This window comes from Oryx dammah, unplaced genomic scaffold, assembly GCF_014754425.2.
Source record: "Oryx dammah isolate SB20612 unplaced genomic scaffold, SCBI_Odam_1.1 HiC_scaffold_7, whole genome shotgun sequence".
Taxonomy (NCBI): domain Eukaryota; kingdom Metazoa; phylum Chordata; class Mammalia; order Artiodactyla; family Bovidae; genus Oryx; species Oryx dammah.
Window position 1 is genome coordinate 13,036,759 of NW_024070191.1, and position 27,082 is coordinate 13,063,840.

General features: G+C 44.8%; 1 protein-coding gene across 2 annotated transcripts in view; it reads left to right on the forward strand.

Annotated features, from left to right (window-relative positions):
* Positions 1–27,082, forward strand: part of WWC2 (WW and C2 domain containing 2) — a 147,072-nt gene that overhangs the window by 88,178 nt on the left and 31,812 nt on the right. For both annotated transcript variants that reach the window (XM_040243024.1, XM_040243025.1), the window contains 6 exons: positions 8,859–8,938; positions 12,342–12,471; positions 15,501–15,647; positions 16,805–16,878; positions 21,156–21,398; positions 26,180–26,269. In XM_040243024.1, the coding sequence (XP_040098958.1) occupies positions 8,859–8,938; positions 12,342–12,471; positions 15,501–15,647; positions 16,805–16,878; positions 21,156–21,398; positions 26,180–26,269 (764 nt within the window). The remainder of the gene's footprint in view (positions 1–8,858; positions 8,939–12,341; positions 12,472–15,500; positions 15,648–16,804; positions 16,879–21,155; positions 21,399–26,179; positions 26,270–27,082) is intronic.

The window sequence follows — 27,082 nt, forward strand, 5'->3', positions numbered from 1 at the left end:
AGCTTTTCTTGGCTCGCCTATCCTGGACAAGTCCTTGCATGTACCCATCCCTTTCACAAAGTAATGCCACAGAAATTGTTATTGTGCAGTCACTCAGTTGTGTCTGACTCTTTGTGATGCCATGGACTGCAGCACACCAGGCTTCTCTGTCCTCCACTATCTCTTAGAGTTTGTTCAAACTCATGTCCATCGAGTCGGTGATGCCATCCGGCCATCTTATCCTCAGTCATCCCCTTCTCCTCCTGCCCCCAATCCCTCCCAGCATCAGAATCTTTTCCAATGAGTCAACTCTTTGCATGAGGTGGCCAAAGTACTGGAGCTTCAGCTTTATCATCATTCCTTCCAGAGAAATCCCAGGGTTGATCTCCTTCAGAATGGACTGGTTGGATCTCCTTGCAGTCCAAGGGACTCTCAAGAGTCTTCTCCAACACCACAGTTCAAAAGCATCAATTCTTCAGCGCTCAGCCTTCTTCACAGTCCAACTCTCACATCCATACATGACCACAGGAAAAACCATAGCCTTGACTAGACGGACCTTTGTTGGCAATATGCTATCTATGTTGGTCATAACTTTTCTTCCAAGGAGTAAACGTCTTTTAATTTCATGGCTGCAATCACCATCTGCAGTGATTTTGGAGCCCCCCCAAAATACAGTCTGACACTGTTTCCACTGGTTCCCCATCTATTTCCCATGAAGTGATGGGACCAGATGCCATGATCTTTGTTTTCTGAATGTTGAGCTTTAGGCCAACTTTTTCACTCTCCACTTTCACTTTCATCAAGAGGCTTTTTAGTTCCTCTTCACTTTCTGTCATAAGGGTGGTGTCATCTGCATATCTGAGGTTATTGATATTTCTCCCGGCAATCTTGATTCCAGCTTGTGTTTCTTCCAGCCCAGTGTTTCTCATGATGTACTCTGCATATAAGTTAAATAAGCAGGGTGACAATATACAGCCTTGACGTCCTCCTTTTCCTATTTGGAACCAGTCTGTTGTCCCATGTACAGTTCTAACTGCTGCTTCCTGACCTGCATACAGATTTCTCAAGAGGCAGGTCAGGAGGTCTGGTATTCCCATCTCTTGAAGAACTTTGCACAGTTTATTGTGATCCACACAGTCAAAGGCTTTGGCATAGTGAATAAAGCAGAAATAGATATTTTTCTGGAACTCTTGCTTTTTCCATGATCCAGCGGATGTTGGCAATTTCGTCTCTGGTTCCTCTGCCTTTTCTAAAACCAGCTTGAACATCAGGAAGTTCATGGTTCACATATTGCTGAAGACTGGCTTGGAGAATTTTGAGCATTACTTTACTAGCATGTGAGATGAGTGCAATTGTGCGGTAGTTTGAGCATTCTTTGGCATTGCCTTTCTTTGGGATTGGAAGGAAAACTGACCTTTTCCAGTCCTGTGGCCACTGGTGAGTTTTCCAAATTTGCTGGCATATTGAGTGCAGCACTTTCAGGGCATCATCTTTCAGGATTTGAAACAGCTCAACTGGAATTTCATCACCTCTACTAGCTTTGTTCGTAGTGATGCTTTCCAAGGCCCCCTCGACTTCTTCAATTTTGGGGGGAAAAAAAAAAATCTTTTTTTTAAGATGAGGAATGTGAAAAACTTATACCAAAATTTATTATTTCATTTGTTTATTATAGATACTTACAAAGCCAAATTTTATCATTTCATTTGTTCATTATGGATACTTATGATAGACAGGAGAATATCTTACATAAACTAAACCTTCAACTAAACTGATATTTTTAAAAGTTCATAGCAAAAATTACAAACAAGTGGGATTTGGTAAAAATTTGATGCAGGAAAATTTTGGTGAATTTTGACTGCTTTTACTGATTGTTTATAAAACTGAAATACAATGTTGGAAGTGTAAAAGTATAAATTTCTTTAGAAATACAGATGCAGTTGAGAAATTTTTTATTAACTTAGTTAATGTTTTAGATTATTTTTAGTCTTTATTGAATTTGGTGCAGTATTGTTTCTGCTTTATATTTTGGTGTTTTTGCTGGGGGGCATCTCAGGTCCTCACCTAGTGATCTAACCTGCACCCCCTGCATTGGAAGGCAGAGCCTTAACCGCTGGACCACCAAGGAAGTCTCACATTCGAGACTTCCAGCATGTTACTACAGCATGTGCTCTATGAACCAACTTCTAATTGTGTCAAAAAGGAAGCAAACGCTCCTTTGGTTAAATTATTTGCTCTCCATGCAAAATACATAGCTGGTTCCTGGGCATTGCTATTGATAACAGTATGATGTCTTTTGTTCTTAAATATATGTACTCACACATTGTTAATATTAATTCACTTTGAATTATTTTTAGCAATGGTGATGGACTCAGAAGAGCTATCCACAATCTCACCTATTTGTAATTGTGTCCATAGATTCTAAAAGAATAGTGGTTCAACGTAAGGGTTAGTTTATAACTGTGAACAGAGTTAGCTCATGTGCACGTCAAACAATGGCACTGTAACCAGTGCTGTAACTAACCTACAAAAACCGTAACTGTGTGCTTCAAATAGGAAGAAATATGCCTTCTGAGAATGTAAATTGCTACCAATAGGGATTGTCTCTTGACTAGACATGAGTGACGTCTTTATGCTTAGCTTATTTGTTAGGTTTTTATGTAGGCCATTTTTGCCACAGGTCTAGTTTGTCTTTGCTGACAGAGGTCCATATAGTCAAAGCTATGGTTTTTCCCGTAGTCATGTACAGATGTGAGAGTTGGACCATAAAGAAGGCTGAGAGCTGAAGAACTGATGCTTTTGAATTATGGTGCTGGGGAAGACTCTTGAGAATCCCTTGGACAGTGAAGAGATCAAACCAGTCAATCCTAAAGGAAATCAGTCCTGAATATTCACTGGAAGAACTGACGCTGAAGCTCCAATACTTTGGCCACCTGATGCCAAGAGCAGACTCATTGGAAAAGACCCTGATACTGGGAAAGATTGAGGGCAGGAGGAGAAGGGGGGCGACAGAAGATGAGATGGTTGGATGGCATCATTGAGTCAATGGATATGAGTTTGAGCAAACTCCAGGATATAATGAAGGACAGGGGAAACTGGCATGCTGCAGTCCCGTGGGGTCTCAAAGAGTCATATACGACTTACTGACTGAGCAACAAAGATTGTTTCTGATCTTACATGTATTATCATACCACTGATAACTAAAACCTTTATAATTGTAGTTTTCAAAAATTCTCCAGGGTTCTAGACCACTCTCTGTTGCTTAGTAGCAGAGTAACTTCAGTGGATTACTTATTCTCTAGTACTGAGATCCCTCACTTGTAAAATAAGCATTAAAACTGTATCTGTCTAATTAAGTAGTTGTGAGGATTGAGAGGACAGTGCCTGGAACACGTGAAGTGCCTGGACTGTTACCTCTCATCTTTGCCTCCAAGTAGAGTCCATGTTTTTTTTAGAGAGTCCACATTATTTTCGTCCACAATTTTTTAGTCCACATTTTTAGAAAAGGCAGAGGAACCACAAATCAAATTGCCAACGTCCACTGGATCATGGAAAAAGCAAGAGAGTTCCAGAAAAACATCTATTTCTGCTTTATTGACTATGCCAAAGCCTTTGACTGTGTGGATCACAATAAACTGTGGAAAATTCTGAAAGAGATGGGAATACCAGATCACCTGACCTGCCTTTTGAGAAATCTGTATGCAGGTCAGGAAGCAACAGTTAGAACTGGACATGGAACAACAGACTGGTTCCAAATAGGGAAAGGAGTACGTCAAGGCTGTATATTGTCACCCTGCTTATTTAACTTATATGCAGAGTACATCACGAGAAATGCTGGGCTGGATGAAGCACAAGCTGGAATCAAGAATGCCAGGGGAAATATCAATAGCCTCAGATATGCAGATGACACCACCCTTATGGCAGAAAGTGAAGAGGAACTAAAGAGCCTCTTGATGAAAGTGAAAGAGGAGAGTGAAAAAGTTGGCTTAAAACTCAACATTCAGAAAACTAAGATCATGACATCTGGTCCCATCACTTCATGGCAAATAGATGGGGAAACAGTGGAAACAGTGTCAGACTTTATATTTGGGGGCTCCAAAATCACTGCAGATGGTGACTGCAGCCACAAAATTAAGACACTTGCTCCTTGGAAGAGAAGTTATGACCAACCTAGGCAGCATATTAAAAAGCAGAGACACTACTTGCCAAAAAAGGTCTGTCTAGTCAAGGCTATGGTTTTTCCAGCAGTCATATATGGATGTGAGAGTTGGACTATAAAGAGGGCTGAGCGCCAAAGATTTGATGCTTTTGAACTGTGGTGCTGGAGAAGACTCTTGAGAGTCCCTTGGACTGCAAGGAGATCCAACCAGTCAATCCTAAAGGAGATCAGTCCTGAATATTCATTGGAAGGACTGATGTTGAGGCTGAAACTCCAGTCCTTTGGCCACCTGATGCAAAGAGCTGACTCATTAGAAAAGACCCTGATGCTGGGAAAGATTGAAGGCGGGGGGAGAAGGGGACGACAGAGGGTGAGATGGTTGGATGACATCGCTGACTGAATGGACATGAGTTTGAGTAAACTCTGCGAGTTGGTGATGGACAGGGACACCTGGCGTGCTGCAGTCCATGGGGTCGCAAAGAGTTGGACACGACTGAGCGACTGAACTGAACTGAACTGAGAGTCCACATTGTGCTAAACATGCCAGTCAACACTGGTGTAACCCTTTGCTGTGACCTGAGGGTATTTGTTTTTATGTTCTGTGTCCTGCATTGAAACTGGGTTGGAGAATGAGAGTAGAAAACAGTGATAGCTAAAGACGTCAAATGGCTCTCTGAGAAGAAAAGGTGTTGGACATTTAACAATCAAACTCTCTTTTTTAAAAAATACAATTGTATTCTAACAGAGTTCCATTTGCAACTTTGACCTATATAAGAAATAGAAATGGATTCTATTTTATTTTCTTTTTATTTTTAAATATTTCTGTTATCTATTTATTTGGCTGCACCAGGTCTTGGCTGCAGCATGCAGAAGTTTTTTCAGTTTCAGCATGTAGGATCTTTATTTGGCTGTGTGTGGGATCTAGTTTCCTGACCAGGGATCGAACCCGTGACCCCTGCATTGGGAGCAAGGAGTCTTAGCTCCTGGGCCACCTGGGAAGTCCCAAGACCAAACTCTTAAAAACCAGAAACAATACCAAATAACTTTGAGTTGAAAATAATACCTGTTTTCACTTATCATTACAATAGAATCAAACATTTTCATCCTTAACAAAATAAAATGCACCTTGATGTTAGGCAGCTGAGAATCACTCATGTAATCCATTCAGTAGCCTCCCCAATATAAAAGCAGTAGCTTCCAGTCAAGTGTAGGTAAAGTAAATAACGGAGGAGAAAGGAAAGCACAGGTGCGTCCGTCTCCTCTCTCATTGTCACCCAGCACACAATACAGCCTCACGTCACTTAAGCAGAGCAGAGTCTGAGTTGTCAGAAATTTATTTAAATTTTAAATGATCATTTAAAAAAAAACAAAGTTTTTTTTTTTTGGACTGCTCTGAACCTTTGTTGCTGTGCATGGGTTTTCTCTAGTTGCAGTGAGCAGGGGCAACTCTTCTTGGCAGTGGCCTCTCTTGTTGCAGAGCACAGACTCTAGGCACACAGATTTCAATAGTTGCAGCGCGCAGGCTTGGTAGCTGTGGCGCACACTGCTAGTCACTCCGTGACACGTGGGATCCTCTCGGCCCAGGGGTGGAACGCGTGTCTCCTGCATTGACTGGCAGATTCTCATCCACTGTAGCACCAGTTAACTGAAAGTTAAGTCGCTCAGTCGTGTCCGACTCTTTGCAACCCCGTGGACTGCAGCCCACCAGGCTCCTCCGTCCATGGGATTCTCCTGGCAAGAATACTGGAGTGGGTTGCCATTTCCTTCTCCAGGGGATCTTCCTGACCCAGGGATCAAACCCAGGTCTCCCGCGTTAGAGGCAGATGCTTTAACCTCTGAGCCACCAGGGAAGTCCTTAAATGATCATTTTTGAAAGAAATTAGATGGGTGTGTCATCGAAGTCCAAATGATTTTCAAGTTTTATGTCTGTGAGAGACACTTTTAATTCAGTTGTTCCAAGAGGGCTCAATAGATAAATAGCATCATGCTTCTATCACCTGTGTTTTCAAAGGTAGACACAAGTTTCAGCCCAGCTATTTGAGTTACTATTGATCTTTTGGATTTCTGCTGCTGCTACTATTGTTCTTTTTAAGTAAAAATGCTGGTCTTTTTTGGTAGAAAACTGTTTGAGAGTGCTGTCAGAAGTAGAATCGCACGTGGACTGAACTGAGATTGTTGATGGCTCCTGATGTGGTCAGAGTCTGATGCTAAAACTGCAGTGTCTTCGCTGGACAGTGTGTGTGAGCTTGTTGCTCTGTGTGAATGTTAAAGCCCCTTCAAGATCCTCCTCTCCCAGGCTAGCCCTCCTCCCCTGGCCAGGGAAATCCTCTCCTCCTTGGGGTCCAGGAGCATCATTCGTACCTCTCTGTGTAGTTAGGAATTGGGCCCTGCAACACAACTGTTTTAGTTTACTTTTATTGAAGTATAGTTGATTTGCAATGTTGTTCATCCCTCTTATACAGCAGAGTGATTCGGTTACACACACACAGACATACATGTTCTTCTAACACAATTATTTCTGTTTCCTTTTCCCTAATAAAATAGAAGTGCATTAGGGCTCAAACTGTTAAGCCTTCTGGTAAACCCAGCAGGTAAATTATGCAGCATCTACTGTATCCAAAATATTGGGCCTCACAGTCTAGAATTGTGAGTGTCATACCGCCCTCGCGTCTGAGTCCTCAGAATGGCTCTCCCTCTTGACATTTTTCCCTTCTGGTCCACAGTGCTGTCTGTTTCCCTGGCTTCTCTTGCCTCTGCCTCACCATGTCCTGTATCTCCTCCGCTCATGGACCTCTGAGCGCTGCAGACACCCGAGTTCTGTTTTTGAACTTTGGTCCCTTCTGCGCACAAGCTCTCTCTAGATGATCTCACTTACGCGCATGCATGTAAAAACCACATCCTTATGTCAGTGACCCTCCCTTCTATATTTCTAGTCTGGACAGTTGCAGTTGCTTCCGAAGTGCTGCGGGTATCAGAAAAATAATTGTCTTACCAGAAACCCTTGATCCCCCACCCCCACCCCAAATCCGGTCCCCCTCCCCATGAGAGCACCTTCATGTTTTGGAAGTGACCTTTGACGAGTGGCTTAGCTGGTAAAGAATCCGCCTGCAGTGCAGGAGACCCCAGTTCAATTCCTGTGTCGGGAAGATCCGCTGAGCAGGGATAGGCTACTCACTTCAGTATTCTTGGGCTTCCCTGGTGGCTCAGCTGGTAAAGAATCCACCTGCAGTGTGGGAGAGCTGGGTTCGATCCCTGGGTCCGGAAGATCCCCGGAGAAGGGAAAGGCTACCCAGGCTAGTAATCTGGCCTGGAGAATTCCATGGATTGTGTAGTCATGGGGTCTCAAAGAGTCGGACGCAACTGAGCTACTTTCCCTTTCCCTTTTGGCACATCTTCTCCCTCACCGCCCACCCTGGGGCCATCACCCCGTGCTGTGGGCCCCACCTCTGAAGCGGCCCCTGTAGCACGCCCGCCCACCTTGCAGGCAGGACGGCCCCTTTGGGCCACCGTAGTCACCGCAGTGGCCTTCTGCAGCCACGAAGCAGCTCCTGCTCTACAATCCCGCCCTGATTCTCATCGTTCTTAGGAGGAGATTTAGAGATCCTCAGCGTGGCTTCGGGTGCTGTGTCAGCGGGCCTCCTTTTCCGATCCCACCTCCTGCCCCACACGGCACCTCTGTAACCCAGCAGTGGCAGCATCTCTAAATCCCAGACGCCTGCTGAGGTTGCCCTGGCCCCGCGCAGCTTAGGGTGTGTGCACAAGCTCCACCCAGCAGGGACCCTTCTATCAGTGAGGCCTGTGGGCCTTCTGGCCAGGGAAGTCCCTCTGTCCCCATTTTATATCTTGAAGTATCCTGTGCTTTTCTTTTCAGTCACCAATGGCAATTGGTAAGGTTTATTTCATTGGACGATTATTTGCTCACTGTCAGGCTCCCTCGTTGTTCTATAAAACCCATAAAGGCAAAGATCAGATCTGTTGTGTTCACACTTTCAGACCCAGGGTCTGACACACTGTGGGAAGTCAACACATATTTATGGAATGAGTAAACAGGAAATAAAAGTGCAAAACACATGGAATTACTATACACCAGAACGTGCTTAAAACTTCAGGCTGCAACTTACTATATGGAAATAAGCTTCTGACACCCATGAGAAGACCTTTAGTTTGTGACTGAACCAGGCTTGTACCATATCTCTGACCTGGAGGTTTTAGTATTCTTATTTCCAAAGATAATGGGGAAAAAATAATTGTTACCCGTTCGACAACAAATTATGTATTGACACCGTGGTGTTCACCTGGTGTCACTCTGCAAGTTTGGGGGTGCAGCCAAAGTGATGCCGCTTACTCTGCCATGGGGGACAGCCAGGAAACCAGTACACAGACAATTCCAGCTCTTGGAAAATACTGCGAACTGAACAAAACAGAGAAATGGCCTTTGTGGGGTAGCCAGAGAAGTGCCGCCTGGCACTGCCAGTCATGATGCCCAGCTCAGAGCAACTCTGCTACATAAGATAAGGAGAGCAACTTTGAGTAATAATATACATCACCACTAATCTGAACTTATTAATCTCTTTCCATGGAATTTATATCCAGGGGAAACGAGTCGAGTAAACGTTAAACCAGTGGCTGTGTTTATGTGTTTAATAGTTTACTAATAGGTTACCTTTTAAAACTGTGTTGCTAATTATTTACAAACATTCATATTTACATTTTCTCACAAAAGGTCAAAAAGCTGAAGCGAGAACTCTCACAGATGAAGCAGGAATTGCTCTATAAAGAACAAGGCTTCGCCACTCTGAAACAGTGAGTATGAAAATAATGAAATTAACTCTCAAATAATCCAAGACCCCTGAGCCAGTCCAAAGAAAGCAGAAGTGCAGACGACATAAGAGTTTTCTCAAAGAGTAGTCAAGTAGGAGGCGCAAAGCTTGGCACCAAAAAAAAAAAAAAAACCACAAGAAAACAATCAACCATAGAACAATAAAAAAAACACTTGGGAAAATCTACTATACATTTTGAAAAGGTCTGAAGTTTTCCCTAATAGGTGGAAGACCCAAGGAAACCAAAGTGAGAGACTCAGCTTCATCCTGTAGGCCCACCAGCTGGCCTTAGGTGGAGACGGAGCGGGAAGATGGGGCCCAGGATGGGCTGGGGTGACCAGGTTCTCTGTGGAGCCCAACCCAGGGGCCTGTCTGCCTCTGATGCTTCCCGCCCTCACGGAGCCAGTCAGGGGTGTCTGCAGAGGGGCCAAGTGCATGTCTGGGTCCCCGAGTTCCCTCTGCCCTTTCCTGCTTTGTGCTGAAGTCCGCTGGACCCGGCCCCAGGCTGAGCCAGGTCAAAGGAGAATGCTGATGATGGAGGGTGGGTCGAAGGACTGGGGCTCCCTGCCCTGTTCCCAGACCCCGACGTGCACCCAGGCGTCCAGCTCCCGCAGCGCCCACCCTAGGGTCTCCGAGGCAGGGACGTGGTGGTGGTTCACAAAGCCCACGGCCTCGGGGAGGGCTGAAGCCATCGTCCCTTGAAAGGCATCCGGCGGCCCTTCCAGTCCCCTTCTTCTCTCCCGCCACCCCATGTGGGGCCCCAGCAGTGAGGCAGGATTCACCGGGACTTCCCAAGGGGCTCCTCTCCAGGCAGGTTTACACCCTTCCTCCGTCTGCCTCCGCAGCATCCGAGGCAGCAAGGTGTCACCCCCTTAAAGATTCCCACGTGTTCAGTGGCCGGGCCATCTGAGCAGATCGTTCTGTGTGTTTGGTTGAAGAGCTGTATTTCGGGATCCCCATCGCTCCTCTCTGTCACCAGCCACGTGACTTTCATCTCAGACACTTGGTGTTCCGGCTCAGTCTTTGGTTTTGACACTCAGTGATCATGACCGTGAGATTCTTTCAGATGCTCCCACCCTGGTGGTTCTCCAACCTGACTGCATATTAGAACAATCTGAGGAACTCTTAAAAAAAATACACGTGTCTGGTCTCCATCCCAAGACCCCCACATGGTTCTCAGGTCCAGCTCTGTTCAGAGAACCTCTGTGGAGGTTGCAGCACACCCCCAAAACCTGGGCAGACCTGGCTTCCCCTAAATGTGTTGTTTAGTCAGTTGTCCATCAACATACAGAAGGGCGTCAGGGTAGGAACACCAGGAAGCATTTAGCCACACGTTACATACTTTTAAGACACACGAAATTATAACTCATGTCACCACCAGGATTAAAGGTTAGCCAAACTTACTGTTTTTGTTATATGGATGTAACAATGATATATTGTTTCAAAGCAGTTTGCTTGCAAGCAATTTTTATAGGAATCCAAGGCATGTTTAAGAATCTGTCAATAACATTCCACAAGAAAACAATAGCCATTTGTTGTAGAAACCCAGGCTTTCTCTTGCAGCGATTCTAATCTGAGGAAGCAAGAGCAGAGAGATACCATATCTAACGTTAGACGCCCCTCGTGCATCTTAACTATAGAAAGAATAAAGCTGTTTTCATTCAAATGTTTACCACCATACTACCAGAAGATTGAATAATAATTTATTATACCCAGAGACCATATTTTTCAAGAAATCACGTTCCTGATACTAAAGGGAATCTTACTTGGGGTTATGACCGAAAATATATTTCAGGAATAAATTTAAGCAGAATCCCGCTGTAGGATTTTGCAACTTCACACTCACAGTAAAATGGAATAATTTTGTGGAATGTGCACCAGTTTAAGCCCCGGTTGTCATTCTACTTGGTGCCATCGTTTATGCTGGACGAATGAATGTAGTTTTATTCTCTGTGCTATTCATTTCAGGCTGTGGTCCCAAGTTGGACTTTGGCCTTCAGCAGTAGTGTAGCTTGTGTGTAGATGGACACCAGCAAGAGAGGCGTATTTCTGCTTTGGCCCGTCCAGTGGCACTGGTTGTATGTACTTTATTATAGAATTGATTTATGACAAGATTTATTTTTATTAGGTTCTTTCAGACTTTAATTACTTGTTCAGCACCATAAAATATTTTCTAAAGTGCTACTTGTAAAAATAAGTTATCTACAAACTGCCCTCATTTGAGTAAACTTTAGAAGAGTGAATAAGATAATATGACGTTAATTTTTTTTTTCAGACTATACCCTTCACATTGAAATAAATACAAATTAGTAAATATTTTAAACCAAATTAGCTCAAAGACAATCTTCTGTGATTTAGTAGGTGCCGTATCTCTGGAGAGTCTGGGAATTAGACAAGGACATACCCGAGATCGTTGTGTCATAGCGCTGTTGGCTGGTGGGACAAGGGGGTGGCTATGTGTTTCTGAAGTAAAGCCCAGGTTTTTCCTAGTGAGTCCCAAGCTACATAGGTGATGATGAAGAACTTTAGCCTTTTTTTCTTTTTAAGCATTAGGTCATTTGGTTGGGCCCTGTGACCCCTTCAGTTACCTGAAATCCTCTGACGTAGGGTGACCCTGTGAACTATGTGGATGTTCAGTAAGCAAGTACTGCTTACCAAGTACTAGTCAACAAACTCACTGGGAGCTCTTGATTCAACATTAATGGACAAATGAACACATCTGCCCTTGTGTCTTGTTCCTAGATTTGAACTCATTCAGCAAGACAGGCAATGTTATCTTGACTCATAACTGTCATGAAAATAGAATACTTTTCATATATTTATAAAGAAACAAGGAACTAACCAAACAATCCAAGCATTATAGGATACTCACTAGTATAAGGGAAAATCACCACCCTTTATTAACGGTCACCAGACTGTACCCTGTGCTAGGTTTTTGCACAGATGTCGCAGTGTGTAAAATTAGACGGCAGTGATGAATCCCAAGGTTCCTGGGCTCGCCCAGTTTACTGGCATTTCTGTCTTCCTGCTAAATCAGTTCCCCGGACCCCGAACCTTTGCCAGGATCAGCGTGTGATGAGGTTTGAGTTCAGCCAGCGGTGGGACCACCCAACCAGACCGTAAACAAGAAGCCTGAAAAAGAAAGAAAGAAAGAAAGAAGCCTGACGCTGATGGCAGTGGGCTGGGTATGAGGTCGGGGGTGGCAGGGGTCTCAGCTTGAAGCGGTCAGAAGAGAAAGGAGGAGAGACCACCACCCTGAAGCTGCTGTGTGTGAGTCCAGCAGTAAACATCAGCTAACCACGACATCCCCACACCCAATTCCCAAGGTCTGTTTAGCCTGTACTCTGACATTCTCTGATTGTTTTTTTCGCCCTCTCTTTTAACAGAATTGATAAAAAAATGTCTGGAGGCCAGAGTGGCTATGAACTCAGTGAAGCCAAAGCCATCCTAACGGAACTGAAATCTATCAGAAAGGCTATTAGCTCAGGAGAAAAAGAAAAACAAGATCTGATGCAGGTATGTGATAGAACATTTTTGTGGGTCAAGCCAAACTACTACCTTCTTGGGCCTCAGAAATCGTCCTTGAGCAGAAAGTTCTCCAACAGAGTCTGGATGGCCCCTTTCCACCACGACCCCATCCCCCCCACCCCTGCCTGCACCCCATCATCATCTCATTGGAGATGGTTACAGGTACTGAGCCAGCCGCTGCCTTGGAGGAGGACAGATGAGCTCTAAGGCTCCGACATGCTTATTTGAAGGCTGGCTTTGGGTGACCTTTGAGACAGGGGCTGGTGGATCCTGGAGCCCATGTATGGAGATTGCCGTCTTGGTGCGCCCTGCAACTCACTGCAAACTTCAGGCGGGCCCTGATAGGCAGGGTTATCTAAACCAGTGATCCTTAGCCCAGGATATAGAAAGGGCATGTCGCCTGCCATCAGTAACTAGATAATAGGCCTTGAGAAGTGTGGGAGGGGTGCGAGGAGCTTAGAAAACTTACTCCCCACCCCAGGAGATTCTCAAGTGCTAGCTGGGTGTGGCACGGAGAGATGCTGAGCCAGCGGGGGGGGGGGGGGGGGGGCAGGGGGGGCGCGGGGGGGGGGGGGGGGGGGCCCCAGCTATGGAGTCACCTGGGAGACGGGTCGACGGCACTAGACGCCCTGGTCACACCTGTACACGCCTCACCTTACGGACCTGAGCTCCACTAGTCCAGCTCCACTGGTCCAGCCCCACTGGTCCAGCCCCACGTGTAGATAAAACAGCCGTTGCAGGAGCAGTGTTCTGCATCTATATATAGCACATACAGTCAAGTTTTTTTTTTTTAAGAGGTATCTCTTCCTCCTCCTCCCCTCCTTCTATCCCATAATTATCACAAGCACTGAGAATTCTTTGTAATAGTTCAGATATTTGGAATTCTTCACCTGGCTGGGTGAGGATTTAGTCTGTGTCTTTCAAAAAATGTTTCAGCCCATGGTGAACAGCGCCTCTGCATTTAAATAAAATATTCAGCTACTTAATGTCAGTTTCCAAAATTCTGGTTGAATACAAGTGAATATTCTTGAACCCATATAATTTTGCATTGGGGGATTTTTAAAATAGCTTTCAAGAAGCAATTAAATATAAAAGACAACGGTAATAATAGCAAATACTTAAAATACTGACTTCAGGCCAGACGGTCTTCTGCCTGCTTTGCATAGAAATACTTCATTTAATTCTCACGGCAGCCCTAAAGATAGGCTCTGTTATTATCCTCAACTTACAGATACGAAAACCACCGTACAGCAAAGTTAAGTTACTGAAAGTCACACAGCCGATAAGTGGCAGGACAGAGGTTCAAACCCAGGCAGTCTTGCTTCAGAATAGATGGTTCTAATATGCCCAAAACGCATACAGAACTTTACTTGGATACACTTTTTGTTGTTGTTCTACAGTGAGCCTGCTGATTAAATCAGTCATCCCCGAAAAAAAGTTAATGGTTCTTGTACAGATTTACATTGGACCCTCATAATTTACCAATTTTAAGTCCTATTTGATTCTTCCTGTAAACTTTGAATTTACACATAGGCCAGATTAAGTTTAAAAATTAGATAACTTTTAAATTACTAAAATATGTAAAGTAATAGATCTAGAAATCAACAACAGAGCTGAAAAGGACTTTAGATATCTTCTGTGACTTTCAAACCTCTTTGGATATGACCCACGGTAAGAAATATATTTTTCGTCAAAACACAGTAACACAAATATCTTCACCTGTAGATATACAAACACATGCCAAATTTCACTGAAATATGCTTGCTTTTGATACTAGTAGTATACTTTGATTTTATTTCCTAGTCTCCTCTATTTCATTTTAAAACATACTAGTCATGACCTACTAAATTAATTGAATTCATGGTCATTCCAGATAGGTTTGAAAAATATACATCTTTTCACTGTTCACAAGAAAAATGTAGAAGAGACTTGTCCAAAGTCTTTAAAAGGATTCATTGTTCTTTTTTGTAATGTATTATTCCATGTGAACATTTACGTTTTATCCCTCATACATTTTATATAAAAATATATATTTTGTATAAAAATGCCTTTGAAAGAAAATAGAGGTTAGGTGAAAAACAAGTATCAGATCTCTGATAGTCCTAATTTCTTATCATGAGGATTTTATATATCAGGAATAAATCCTGGCTCTTCTTAAAGCTGATAATAATGAGCTTCTTACGTTTTGGTTAGTGTTTTGTAAGGGGGGGGTTGTTGGTAGAAGTTTAGATTTTTCATTTTTAATGCTATCACTGGCTCACATCTTCCTTCTAAAATAAACTCCCTATATTAAACCTGGATGCTGACAGCAGCCATGTTCAACTCTAATTATGCACTTTCCCAAAACAAACATCATTGCAGGTACTGATCGACTGCAGCTTCTGGGCCTCAGTTCCTAATCTCTAACGTCTATGTGAGCTAAATAATCTCTTGGATCCTATCCAGATATCAAATGGCATAACTGTAGACATTAGTTAAGGAAGTTTGCCTACTTTATCTAAAATGAGATTGCATTATTGGTATCCCATGTCTCCAGAATTTCTACTGCATAAAATGGGTAGCCCTCATTAAAATAGACTTGTTAACAAATTTTTCAAAAAGAGAAATGCATTTGTATGTGTAACGGAGTCACTTTGCTGTACAGCAGTAATTACCCCAACATTATAATTCAACTATACTTCAATTAAAAATTAATTCAAAAAAATTTTTAAATAAGAAATGCATCTATTAAATATAAAGATATCATGATTCACAGGGTGAAGAATTCCCAGGCTGTCTTGAGAAAGAGAAGATAGCCTGTTTTAATATGATCTCACATATTTTCAGAGTCTGCATATATGTGCAAAAACTGTCTTGTACCCTTATTTTTTCATTCATTTAAAGTGATAAACACCCAATAAGATAAAGGAATTGTTGTTTCCACTGAGATTAGCTCTTTCGACGTAATTTTTCCTGTTGGGGAAGTTTCACCCTCTTCAGTGCTCGGCTCTACGAAGTGCTTTGTGTTTCCTGAACAGAGCCTTGCTAAGCTGCAGGGGCGGTTTCATGTGGACCAGAGCATCGGCACATCTGAGCCAGACCTGAGATCCAGTCCCGTGAACTCGCATCTCTCCCTCTCCAGACAGACCCTAGACGCGGGCTCACAAACCAGCATCTCTGGGGACGTAAGTTATCCGTGTGGAAGGGCCCTGATTATAGCGTCGCTGGCGGATGAGAGGGGGGCCAGAAAGGGGCTGCGAGTTCCAGCTGTGTGCATGCAGCATTTTGTACTCATAAGACTGGATTTACAAACCTTAGCCTTATCTTTTCTGCCTAAGTGCCAAGCATATCAAATGGTAACCCACTCCAGTATTCTTGCCTGGAGAATCCCAGGGACTGCGGAGCCTGATGGGCTACTGTCTGTGGGGTCGCACAGAGTCGGACACGACTGAAGCGACTTAGCAGCAGTAGCAGCAGCGGCAGCCAAGCATATCAGAATCTGTCCAGATAAATAGCTTGGTTCAAACTTTCTCATACTGTATTTATTCAGAGACTCTATTGAAAGATAAGAGACACGTGAGAATTTAAGTTTTTCCTCTTAAGTTTAGAGCCTTAGAAATTAAGGTCCTTCCAAATACACATTAAGGCTAATGAAAAACATAAATATATGCCTTTAAAAATGAAACCAAAGAACTTGTTTTTACACATCTGAAGTTGATTATATTAAAATGTTTGATTGGTGGTTTATACCTGGCACTTGAAAATATTTAATGTGGTCTGAATATTATTACCAGTTTATAGTCTACCTTTTGGGACACCATTAGCAGATATTTACTTTTCAATAAGTTCCCAGTTATTTTGTGTTCTTTGAATTCTGTGCTATGAAAGTAGAGCAGATAGAGATCAACAGTAGGGCTTACCTGTTTGAAAAATTAATTTTTGAAGTAATTTATGTTTATGCATTTGGAAGTTAAATGATGGAAATTTTGGCTCACAGAGACAAGGAAATTAGTTCCAGTTCATAAATTTTACTGACCTGTACGCCCTTCATAAACTCTTAGACACCAGAAGCATTTACCTGATTTTTTTTTAATCCTGATTTTAATGTGTAGAGAAAAGGATGTTAAAGTCTTTGAAAAAAATTCAACAAGCTTGAATTAAAAAGAAATGTTTTGTCCCCACTGAGACACGAAAGTAAGTGCCTTTGCAAACTGGTGTTCCCAATTTCGATACTGTCTTCTTTAGCTTTTCAATTACTCGTACTTCCTAGAAACAAAAGCAGTTTTACTTCATTCATTAGCAGAGTTAATTGACTTTTTCCCCTTTTGTTTTTTTTAACTAGATCGGAGTGAGAAATAGATCAAATTTAGCTGAAAAGGTCAGGCTGAGCCTCCAGTATGAAGAAGCGAAAAGAAGGTAAGAGCAGGGCACTGTGTGGCAGTCAGGGGTCAGTGGGCTCACCCGGTGTTTTCCACAGTTCATCTTTATTCCTGTGGTGACATCTGCTGGTCACTCACCATGCATTTTTTACTGAGATCACCCTTCAGATCTTGGAATATAAAGGTCGTGGGGTCTCCCCCACCCCACCCAAAGCCAAAGAACAAGGAGAATTCGTGAGAAGGGCAGGAATGGAACTGTCCCCCTCTTTCTGGAAGGAAGAAGCTTTAAGACTGTACGGTACCTACTCACAATTTAAAGTGAGGAAGTTGGTTCCCCAGACAGTGTTGCAAAGACTCGGGTGCTGGGCTTGGTAGCAGCTCAGAGTTGAAGGTAAACAGCTTCCAGCATCTTCCTCAGTGTCGGAGGGAAGCCCCCCACGCTAGTGTCCTGGGCGATGTCTGGGTGTCACTCAGTTTTGGGGTGGTCCCTCCTTTACCCTCTCCACTCTTCTTCAGCACAGCCTCACTGCCTTTTTCTTACCTGTGCCTCGGGAGAGGTCTGGGAGTCTCCTCTCCTCAAGTTGGCGACAGACTGAGCAGGTTTTCATAACGTAGGAACTGTGCTGGTTCTGAGAGAGAGGGTCACACCGAAACCCTTCATCATTTTGCTTTTAAGAGTGTGCGGGTGCTGCTGTTCTGTTGTCTAGGAAGGCACTGGGGGCATAAGCCTGTGTTATCAGAAGCATGAGCTGCTCAGCCGAGAATGTGTGTGGTTTCCCACTGCAAGGCAGCCCAGTAGGTGGATATTGAAGTCCATCTGTTAATACTGGTGATGATGAGAATTTAAAAGTCACTGGCTAGGGACTTCTTTGGCAGTCCAGTAGTTAAGACTTCATCTTCCATTGCAGGGGGTGGGAAGCTGGGAATCCCATAGACCTCGCGGCCCAAAAAAAAAACCCCAAAGCGTAAAACAGAAGCAGTATTGTAACAGATTCAATAAAGGTTTTTAAAACAACCCACATCAAAAATAAATAAATAAATCTTTAAAAAATTTTTAAAAAAAGGTCATTGGCCAGATTTCTTAAAGGTCGTCTGGCTTTAACAATGCCATTATTTGATCTGCCTCAATCCAATATTTACCTCTGCGTAGCCTTTGTTACTAATATTACTTGGCTCTTTGATTTACTGAAAGAACCATAAGCTTTGTTCCACAAATTATTAACCACCGTGAGCTTGAGCAAGTCACTTCGCCTCTCTGAGCAGCATTATACCCGGCTAATTTTAATGCCTGTAAAGCTTCCCAGGTGGACTGTAAATGTCTTGAGGGTAGGAAAAGCGTCGTGCACCGCGTTGTCTGCTTCTAACGTCCGGCACTGGCGGTTCCCCTCGACCAGGACTGAGGGCTCCTTTGTGCTCCTGTGGCCTGGGGACCTGGGAGCCTGTTCGGGTCGCTCCGGCTATGAGCACACCAGCCCCCGAGCCGCCAGAACTCCTTGGCTCCGACATAAACCAAGCCAGGATCAGTGTCTGGCTTTCCGAAGGAGAACGGCCATAACTCAGAATTAATCTTGGGGAGGCAAGCCTCATCCCCCCTTCATCCTTGGGGTTTGACTCGACTTCCCTTGGGCCAGCTTGGGCTTCTGCTGGACGCTGGCTCCATCTGGAGCTTAAACAGCACTTGCCTTCTAGGTGTTCCCAGAAAGCGTCCCAGTTTCTTGCCCAGATTTGGCTCACTCTTTCCAAATCAAATTCAAGACCTGCCTAATGCCCGATCCCACAAGCCACAGGTGCTGTTCCTTCTTTCACTACATCATTGCTCGTGCGTTGTTTAATTCAGTCCCATCAAGACTTAAGATGTTGGTTCTTTCCCATTCGGTTACATTGCTGTTTCTGTTACCATTTGAGGTTTTGCTTTAGTTACTAGTGATTCTGAGGAGATGGTACGTCTGTCTCAGGGGTTTCTGCGTGTGTTGAAAGTGCTTTTTATTCCTTAATTCTGAATAAGTAAAGAATTTTGTGTTTACTTGTGTTTGGGTTGTGTTTCTCGGAAACCTGTTTTCTCCTGCAGCTTTTGTTTTACATGCTTAATGAAGCTAATAATATCATGCTTATTTAGCATTTTGATGATTAATTTTCCAGTACGTTGAGACAGTTGTTTACAGTTTTGTGGTTAAAGCTGAAGAATAGCTGATGTTACATCTATCATAAGTCAGACGACAGGTGAAAATCACAAGTACGTTATACACACAGCATAGTTTAAGGTGGCAACTTTCTTTTTAACTCCAACAGGAAACTCGAGGCACCAGAATGTGGAGCTGCTTCCCTCTTGGTCCTGATAACGTTTTTCAGTCACCTTTTCCTTCTCTTCTACAACTTCCTCCATCTAAAGGGGGGGTCAGGTGCCGCCTTTTCTCTCTTCATCATCTTCTGCTCTGTGCTGTGATAATACCAGAGTAATCATCCAACATTTTGAAGTAGGAATATAGGGTTCCTAATGCCAGTATCCAGTGCTCTTGCCTGGAGAATCCCGTGGACGGAGGAGCCTGGAGGGCTGCAGTCCATGGGGTCGCTGAGGGTCGGACACGAATGAACAACTTCACTTTCATGCATCGGAGAAGGAAATGGCAACCCACTCCAGTGTTCTTGCCTGGAGAATCCCAGGGACGGGGGAGCCTGGTGGGCCTCTGTCTATGGGGTCGCACAGAGTCGGACACGACTGAAGGGACTTACCAGCAATGCCAATATCAGCTGTGTTCATAGTTTACCTTTTTGAAAGACATTTATTTATCTGTTTGTTTCACTGCCCCAGGTCTTAGTTGTAGCTTGCAAACTCTTAGTTGTGACATGTGGGGTCTGGTTCCCTGACCAGGGATCGAACCCAGGGCCCCCAGAGTTGGGAGTAAGCGGTCTTAGCCACTAGACCACCAGGGGAGTCCCCATAGTTTGTCTTGGTCTTGTGCTTGTGGTCAAAACAGCCAAGGGCCGTTCCTCTAGTGAACAGTCCCGACAGTCCTCATGGTGCCCCAGACCAAGTTTTTGGATTCGGGTGGTCCTTCTGATGGAATCGGGAGTTGACCTGATGGTTGAGTACAAAGCTCTAGACGCGGTGAGGTCTGGGATCAGCAAAATCACGAACCTGGGGAGGAGTCCCTTGGCTGCGTTTTCCTCCTCCCCGCGCTCCTGGCCGCGTTGCCCCTTCCTGCCGCTACCCTGGTAGGGCTGCTCCCGCCACGCTGCCTGTGCTGGACGCGCCGCCAGCCGTGTGCAGAGCAAGACCAGGTCGAGGCGGTGTCCACGGGCCCGCTCGGAGAGCGCGCGGCATGTGGTGTAGACTCCACCCAGGCCCCGGAGCGGGAAGCGAGCTCCCTGTGCATGGCCGAAGGACATGGCTGGAGGAGGCCCAGCCCGCCTGCTCTTGGCTGGCGATGCTGGGACCTTGAGGGGCTGCCTTGGTTGTGGTTCCAGGTGGCCCAGCCCTGTCTTCTCCCCTCCCCGAACTGGCTGATCTTCAGTTGCTGCCAGCGTAGCCCAGGTTCAGCATCTCAACCCAGAGGAAGAGAGCCAGCATGACAGCATTTCAGGTGTCACTCACCAGAGTTGCTGGTTTGTTTTTTTTTAACAAAGTCCTCAGGTGTTCTTCCACACATCAGGACTGACTGGTCCTCTGCTTCTTAAGCATCTGTGTAGTTTGACCTTCATCCTTCTTTTCAGGTAGTAGGTGTGATAACCTGGATTCTGAAAGTGGGGAGGGTGAGGCGGATGAGAAATAAGTGTAGCATCAGCTCGGGGACCCAACTAGGGGCTGTGGTTCGGTCAGCCTCTCACCCGCCCGTCACAGCCGCCCCTGGGAGGTCAACCCCAAACTTAGCCTGCCTAGGGTTTCCCCCTCCTTGGGACTTCTTAGAATGTGCACGGCCATTTTATTTTATTTTATTTTCATAATATATATATTTTATAGAAGTACAGTTGACTCACAGTGTTTCAGGTGCACAGCAACGTGAATCAGTTATACATATACACATATATTATTGTGGGGGTGGGGGGCTTCCCCAGTGGCTCAGATGGTAAAGAATCTGCCTGCAATGCAGGAGGCATGGGTTCGATCCCTAGGTTGGGAAGATCCCCTGGAGAAGGGAACCCACTCCAGTATTCTTGCCTGGAGAATCCCATGGACGGAGGGGCCTGGTGGGCTACCGCCCATGGGGTCGCAAAAGAGTCAGACGCACCTTAGCGTCTAAATCACCACCGTATTATTTTTCAGATTATTCTCCATTATAGGTTCTTAGAAGATACTAACTCTAGGTTTTATTTCAGTATGGCCAACCTGAAAATTGAACTGTCGAAGCTGGACAGCGAGGCGTGGCCTGGGACGCTGGACATAGAGAAGGAGAAGCTGATGCTGATCCACGAGAAGGAAGAGCTTCTGAAGGAGCTGCAGTTCGTCACCCCGCAGAGGCGCACGCAGGACGAGCTGGAGAGCCTGGAGGCCGAGAGGCAGCGGCTGGAGGAGGAGCTGCTGGCCGTGAGGGGCGCGCCCAGCCGTGCCCTGGCCGAGAGGTGCGTCCCCGCCCAGGGCCCCAGGCCGTCCTCCGTGGTCCGGGAATCCCAAACGCACCTGCCCTTGGTGGACCGAGAGCCAGCACAGAAGGACATCCCCCCTGTAGAGCAGTAAAGCACACTCTCCTTGGGCCCCGTGGCTCCTCCGTGATTGTTGAGAACGTGAAAATGCCTGAGACAGATGTTGAATAAGTAAGGAATGTTGACAGAAAACCAGGAATGCAGTCTGATAACAGTGGTAAACTATCGCACTCTGATAAGAGAGATTATCTGGACTGTTAGAGCAGCCCAAAGCTTCCTACCTGGGCTTTATTACTCACAAGAATGCAAAAGTTGATTGCTTTTCAGTTCACAAGGAAAAGACGTCTTGCTCCCTTTGATATTTCACCAGGTCACAAGACGTTCGCTTGGACTTTGTCAGTTGAAACCCTCATCTGAAGCAGGTGGAAAATAGAAAGGAAAATACTTTAAGCCATTTTTAGATCTTCCTGTGGGAAGGTGTAAATTGATCATTTGATCTAAAAAAAAAAAAAAATGCAGTTTCATAAATGGATCAGCTGCACTCTCAGGCCGGGGGACCCGTGTGTGCAGGTTTGCCATGAGGCCATCACCCCCCGGGGTACAGGCTGCGCTGACAGATGCCCAGACCCGTTTCCCTGTCTCAACCATAGGCCAAGTAGCCCTTTAGAACCCCACCCCGCACCCATCATTTAGGCCCACAGGTAAGGAGCAGAATGAAGGGTAAGAAACTCACATTTGCATATTTTCAGGTGACCTGGAAGTAAGTTTAAAATCCCCAGCCATAATCCAGTCACTTTTGTTTTTCTCTCTTTTTTTTTTTTTAAACTTCTTGGCTTCTTGCATGCCTTGTCCTCTATACGCATTTAAGGTTGTGTGTTGACATAATACCAAAGCATTTGAGAAGTAGAGTGCTGGAGAAGGTGGGGGTGGTGGGCAGGGAAAAGCACCTCTGACATCCCTAGTCACGCATTAGCGTGGGCACGTGTTTAACCATGACCGTGTGGGGAGCGTTGGCCTCTGTGAGTTAAGGTGCTGATGGAGACGACTCGTGGCTGCAGCATCACAGCTTTCAGGAGCGTGAGAAAATATCCAAGGGGACCCTTTACAGATGACAGCCTTTCACCGTCTTAAATACTTCTCGTCACTCCCCTGCATCTCCCCTCCCGCGCTGACATCTCTAGTCTTGTGAGCTGCAGGCTCAGCCCGCAGGCAGGTGTGAGCCGGGCTGGCCAGGTAGGGATCCATCTGAGCAAGACCAAAGGGAACAAAATGTAAGGGTCAGAAGGCAGACTTCAGTTGTTTCCCTGAATTACCTTGATGCTCTTGAGTGTCTCTGTCTGTCTCTTAAATTTCAAGATTTAAGAGATTCTCAGGTGAGATTCTGGGTCGTTACTGACTTGTAGTCTCTGCAGGAGCCCACAGAACTCACATGAATTTTCAGCCGGCGGGTGAGCCCCCAGAATCCCCCAGCCCCAGTGCTTGAGGGGTCGCTGACTCTCAGGACAAAGGAGAGCAAGCTCGCCCCCTAGTGGTCGTAAAGCGCATCCGGCGGAGTAATGCTTCCGTGTGACCCATCTCCCGCAGAGAAACGGCTCTCAAGTGAAAAAAGCCTTCCTACGCATCTGCCTGTCCTTTCCTTACAGTTACTGAAATTCCTTAAACCCTGCGCTTTCCTACAGCTGATAAGATCGTAACATTGCTCCCTTTTTCGTAACTCTTAGAGGTTTTGCCGTATGTCTTGCCAAGATGTCTTCATTCTGTCTTAATTATATGAATATTTTTGCCACTGGTTCTGAAAAAAAGGGCTTCCCTTGTGGCTCAGCTGGTACAGAATCCACCTACAATGTGGGAGACCTGGGTTCGATCCCTGGGTCGGGAAGATCCCCTGGAGAAGGGAATGGCTACCCACTCCAGGATTCTGGCCTGGAGAATTCCATGGACTATACCGTCCATGGGGTCACAGAGAGTCAGAGAGCGACTGTCACTTCACTCACTGAAAAAAAAATTTGTAGCAGGTGGGAGGGGGTATGAATGTATTTTTGTTTTTTGGGTTTTTTTTAATGGAAAAAGAACTTGTTCCTTCTGTAGATGACGTGCGCCTTCCCCCTGGGGACACTGGGGCAGAGGTGAGGGGTATGGCGAGCTGTGGTGTGGAGCCGTGGGACCATGGGAGGGCTCCTTCGGGGCCAGATGGAAGAGATCCTTCTCGCTCAGGAGGACCACCAGCCGGGGCTGGAGAAGGGTGAGGGGGGAGACAGGTATGATGTCTGAGCAGCATCTTGGGCCCTACCACAGAGGAAGGGGGAGAGGTCATTTTCCAGAAAGGAGACGGGGAACCAGCTCCCACCGGGAGAGGCTCTGATCCCATCAAAGACAGGAGGTGGGTCGCTTGACCAAGGACAGTGACAGCCGCACCCACCCGGTGGGGCTTCTGTGACTTCTGGGGCGTTCGTTAAGCTTCTCCCAGTGACCTGTTACCTAGACACCTGCTGGACGGGGCCTGGGGTGGGGGTCCGGGCTCTCCAGGCACCCTGGGTGGAATGGGGAGAAAGAGCTGGGCCCTGCCCTCCGGGAGCTTAGCGTACAGTGGCGGGACACAGGCCAGGCCTCGGGGGTTCAAGGGAACCAGAAAGGGTCCAGAAGAGCAGCACCTGAGCCGTCATCAGGGGAGGACACGGGGACCATCAAGTATGACTGACTAGGACACAAAGCTTTGAATTTAAATTGCAGCATGAAACACACTGCCACACTGAAGCCTCTCAGTTCAGTTCAGTCACTCAGTCGTATCCGACTCCGTGACCCCATGGACTGCAGCACGCCAGGCCTCCCTGTCCATCACCAACTCCTGGAGTTTACCCAAACTTATGTCCGTTGAGTCGGTGATGCCATCAGACCATCTCATTCTCTGTCGTCCCCTTCTCCCGCCTTCAATCTTTCCCAGCATGAGGGTCTTTTCAAATGAGCCAGGTCTTCGCATCAGGTGGCCAAAGGATTGGAGTTTCAGCTTCAACATCAGACCTTCCAATGAATATTCAGGACTGATTTCCTTTAGGATGGACTGGCTGGATCTCCTTGCAGTCCAAGGGACTCTCAAGAGTCTTTTCCAACACCACAGGTCAAAAGCATCAATTCTTCGGTGCTCAGCTTTCTTTATAGTCCAACTCTCACATCCAAACATGACTACTGGAAAAACCATATCTTTGACTAGATGGACCTTTGTTGGCAAAGTAATGTCTCTCTTTTTAACACACCAGAAAACCTTCGTGTATGTGTGACAGTTTTAAAACTTACCTCAAAAGTACTGCTTCTGTATCAGGTGGATTGAAGGACTTTCTCCAGACCTTGTGTACCTTCTAATTCAGTTTATCTACTTTGAATTAATATTTTTCCTTGTTTTTGTTTATATTTAAGAGATTTTTTTTAAAAAAGGGACCATACTCCTTTTCAAAATACACCTGTGAAAGCTGTGAATTAAGAATTTATCACCCTTTGAAGTACTAAACAAAATGACAAGAGTTACTTTTTTTTTAAAATTTTAACACAGAGTGAAATTGTGTTGGTGGCACATCAAAGGATAGATATCTATAAATAAAATATGGGCATGTTTCCTCGCTGCCTAAAACGTACATAGGATTTCAAAGAGGTTGAAAAATTAGGGAATTTTTCTTTCTCTGCAAAGAAAAGTAGCTAATTTTTGTATCGGCACCTTGTGGGGTGTGCTGAGACTCTGAACACGGGAGATTGGTTTTGATGTCTTCGGAGTTCTTTCACGCACATGGCTGGCTCTGTTTGATCCCTTGCACAGCCTTAGCAGGTGGACACAGCAGGATTATAATCACCATTTTACAGATGAGGAAGTCAGGAGCCACAGTTAGGTGACTTACCATAAGGACACGCTAGTAAGCAGCCCACCCCAGAACCGAAATTGTGGTGGTTTCCTGGGTCTCCTTCTGCTCTTTTCAATGATGTCTAAAGACCCTGATATAGACAGTATGCTTGATGTATTTTTAAAATGGCTTACTCAAGTACACAGTTCCATAATGCTTGGATTTTTTTTTTTTTCAATCTCATGAAAACTTGTTCAGCTGAATGTGGATTAAATTTCATGAAAATCCAGTCACAGGTGATGAGAGGTGCTGTTAATGGAAATTACTTTTATGTCTTTTGCTTGCTCAAAGGGTTAAGCCAAGAGTAGCTCACATTGGCAGTATGGACACTGGACTAATTTGTTTCTTAATCGCCAGAATTCTCATCAGAATGAGATTGGAATTCTTGTCACTGAATGTGATTTCGGAACAGTCCTTACCAAATTCCATGCTCAGATGATCTTTCCTAATTCCTGTTATTTCCTAATTCCTGTTATTGTTGTCAGATGTTTTAGTAACGGGAGCGGAAGTCACAAGCCTGCAGAAGGATCCTTAATCTTTGCTCATCTCCTTTGTTTTCTTTTCCTCCCCACTGTCTTTCCCTAATTTGTGAGTGTGAGGTTTTTTTACTCATTTAAGAAAATTTTAGAATACCAGAACTCTACAAGTTCTAGTAGCACTGGCCATGTGGACATCCTTCCACCGTCACCCAGTGGCTGCGGATGGCTCTGACCACTTTCCTTCTGATGAGTGGTTCTGTTTTCTCTGTGTTGAGTTCATTTGGATTTCACAAGGGAAAATAATAAGAATCTTTTTATTTTCCCTTCAGTTTCTATGCTTATCGTAGTTATGTTGAAAATAAATTTATTTATCTCCTTTTTTTTTTTTGTCTAGATTGAAATTGGAAGAGCGAAGGAAAGAGCTGCTACAGAAACTTGAAGAAACTACTAAATTAACTACATATTTGCATTCACAACTTAAAAAGTAAGTCTGTTTGGTTCTTAAAGGGAAAATTTTTCTTGGCTACCTTCAGGCATGTTGCAATTCGGCTTCAATTACCTACTCTTTATTTTTGATGACTTAAAAGTAAGAAAATAGTTACACTAGTACAGTTAAAACCTGAATGACCAGATTTAAAGTTGGAGAGATTTGTTTGTTTGCTTTCATGAACCCCAGGGTCCTATTTGGAAGCTGTTTGCGGTGTGTTGGGAAGAAGATATATTTGAATGACCAGGACATACTTAGGAAAATAACACATTTCTCCACATCATCCCTTCTTTTATTTTTTTTTTTCATCCCTTCTTTTAAAAAGGGAGATTTGCCCTAAAATAGCCACACATTCACTTCCAAAATATACACAGAAAGAGGAAGAAGGGGAGTGAGCCTAGCGGCCTTTGTCTTTAGAAGCTGGCTTTTTCCTCTCTCACAATAAAAGATTTCGTTCTTTAGGTAAAGTCACAGCATTAACCCTTCATACTGTTTACCTCCACACACATACTTTTATATATTTTTAGTTGCACAGTTGCTTCTGGATATTTATGCAGATAGATTTATCAGTAGATGTTTGATCCCTTTTTAAATTTTTTGTAAACTTTTACACAAGGAGGATGGTTTTTGGTAAGAGTAGGATTGCTCCTTAAAGAGTCTTTAGAGAGCCGGGTTGGAAATGTTCGAGCCTGGGCATGGAAACGTGTGGTGTGGCTGCAGGTGCCCTTTCCCAGGTCGTTGACCTTGATCTTTGACATCACTGGGTTCCTTCCCTCTCTGCCGAAGGAGCCAGTAGGGGCTTCCATCCAC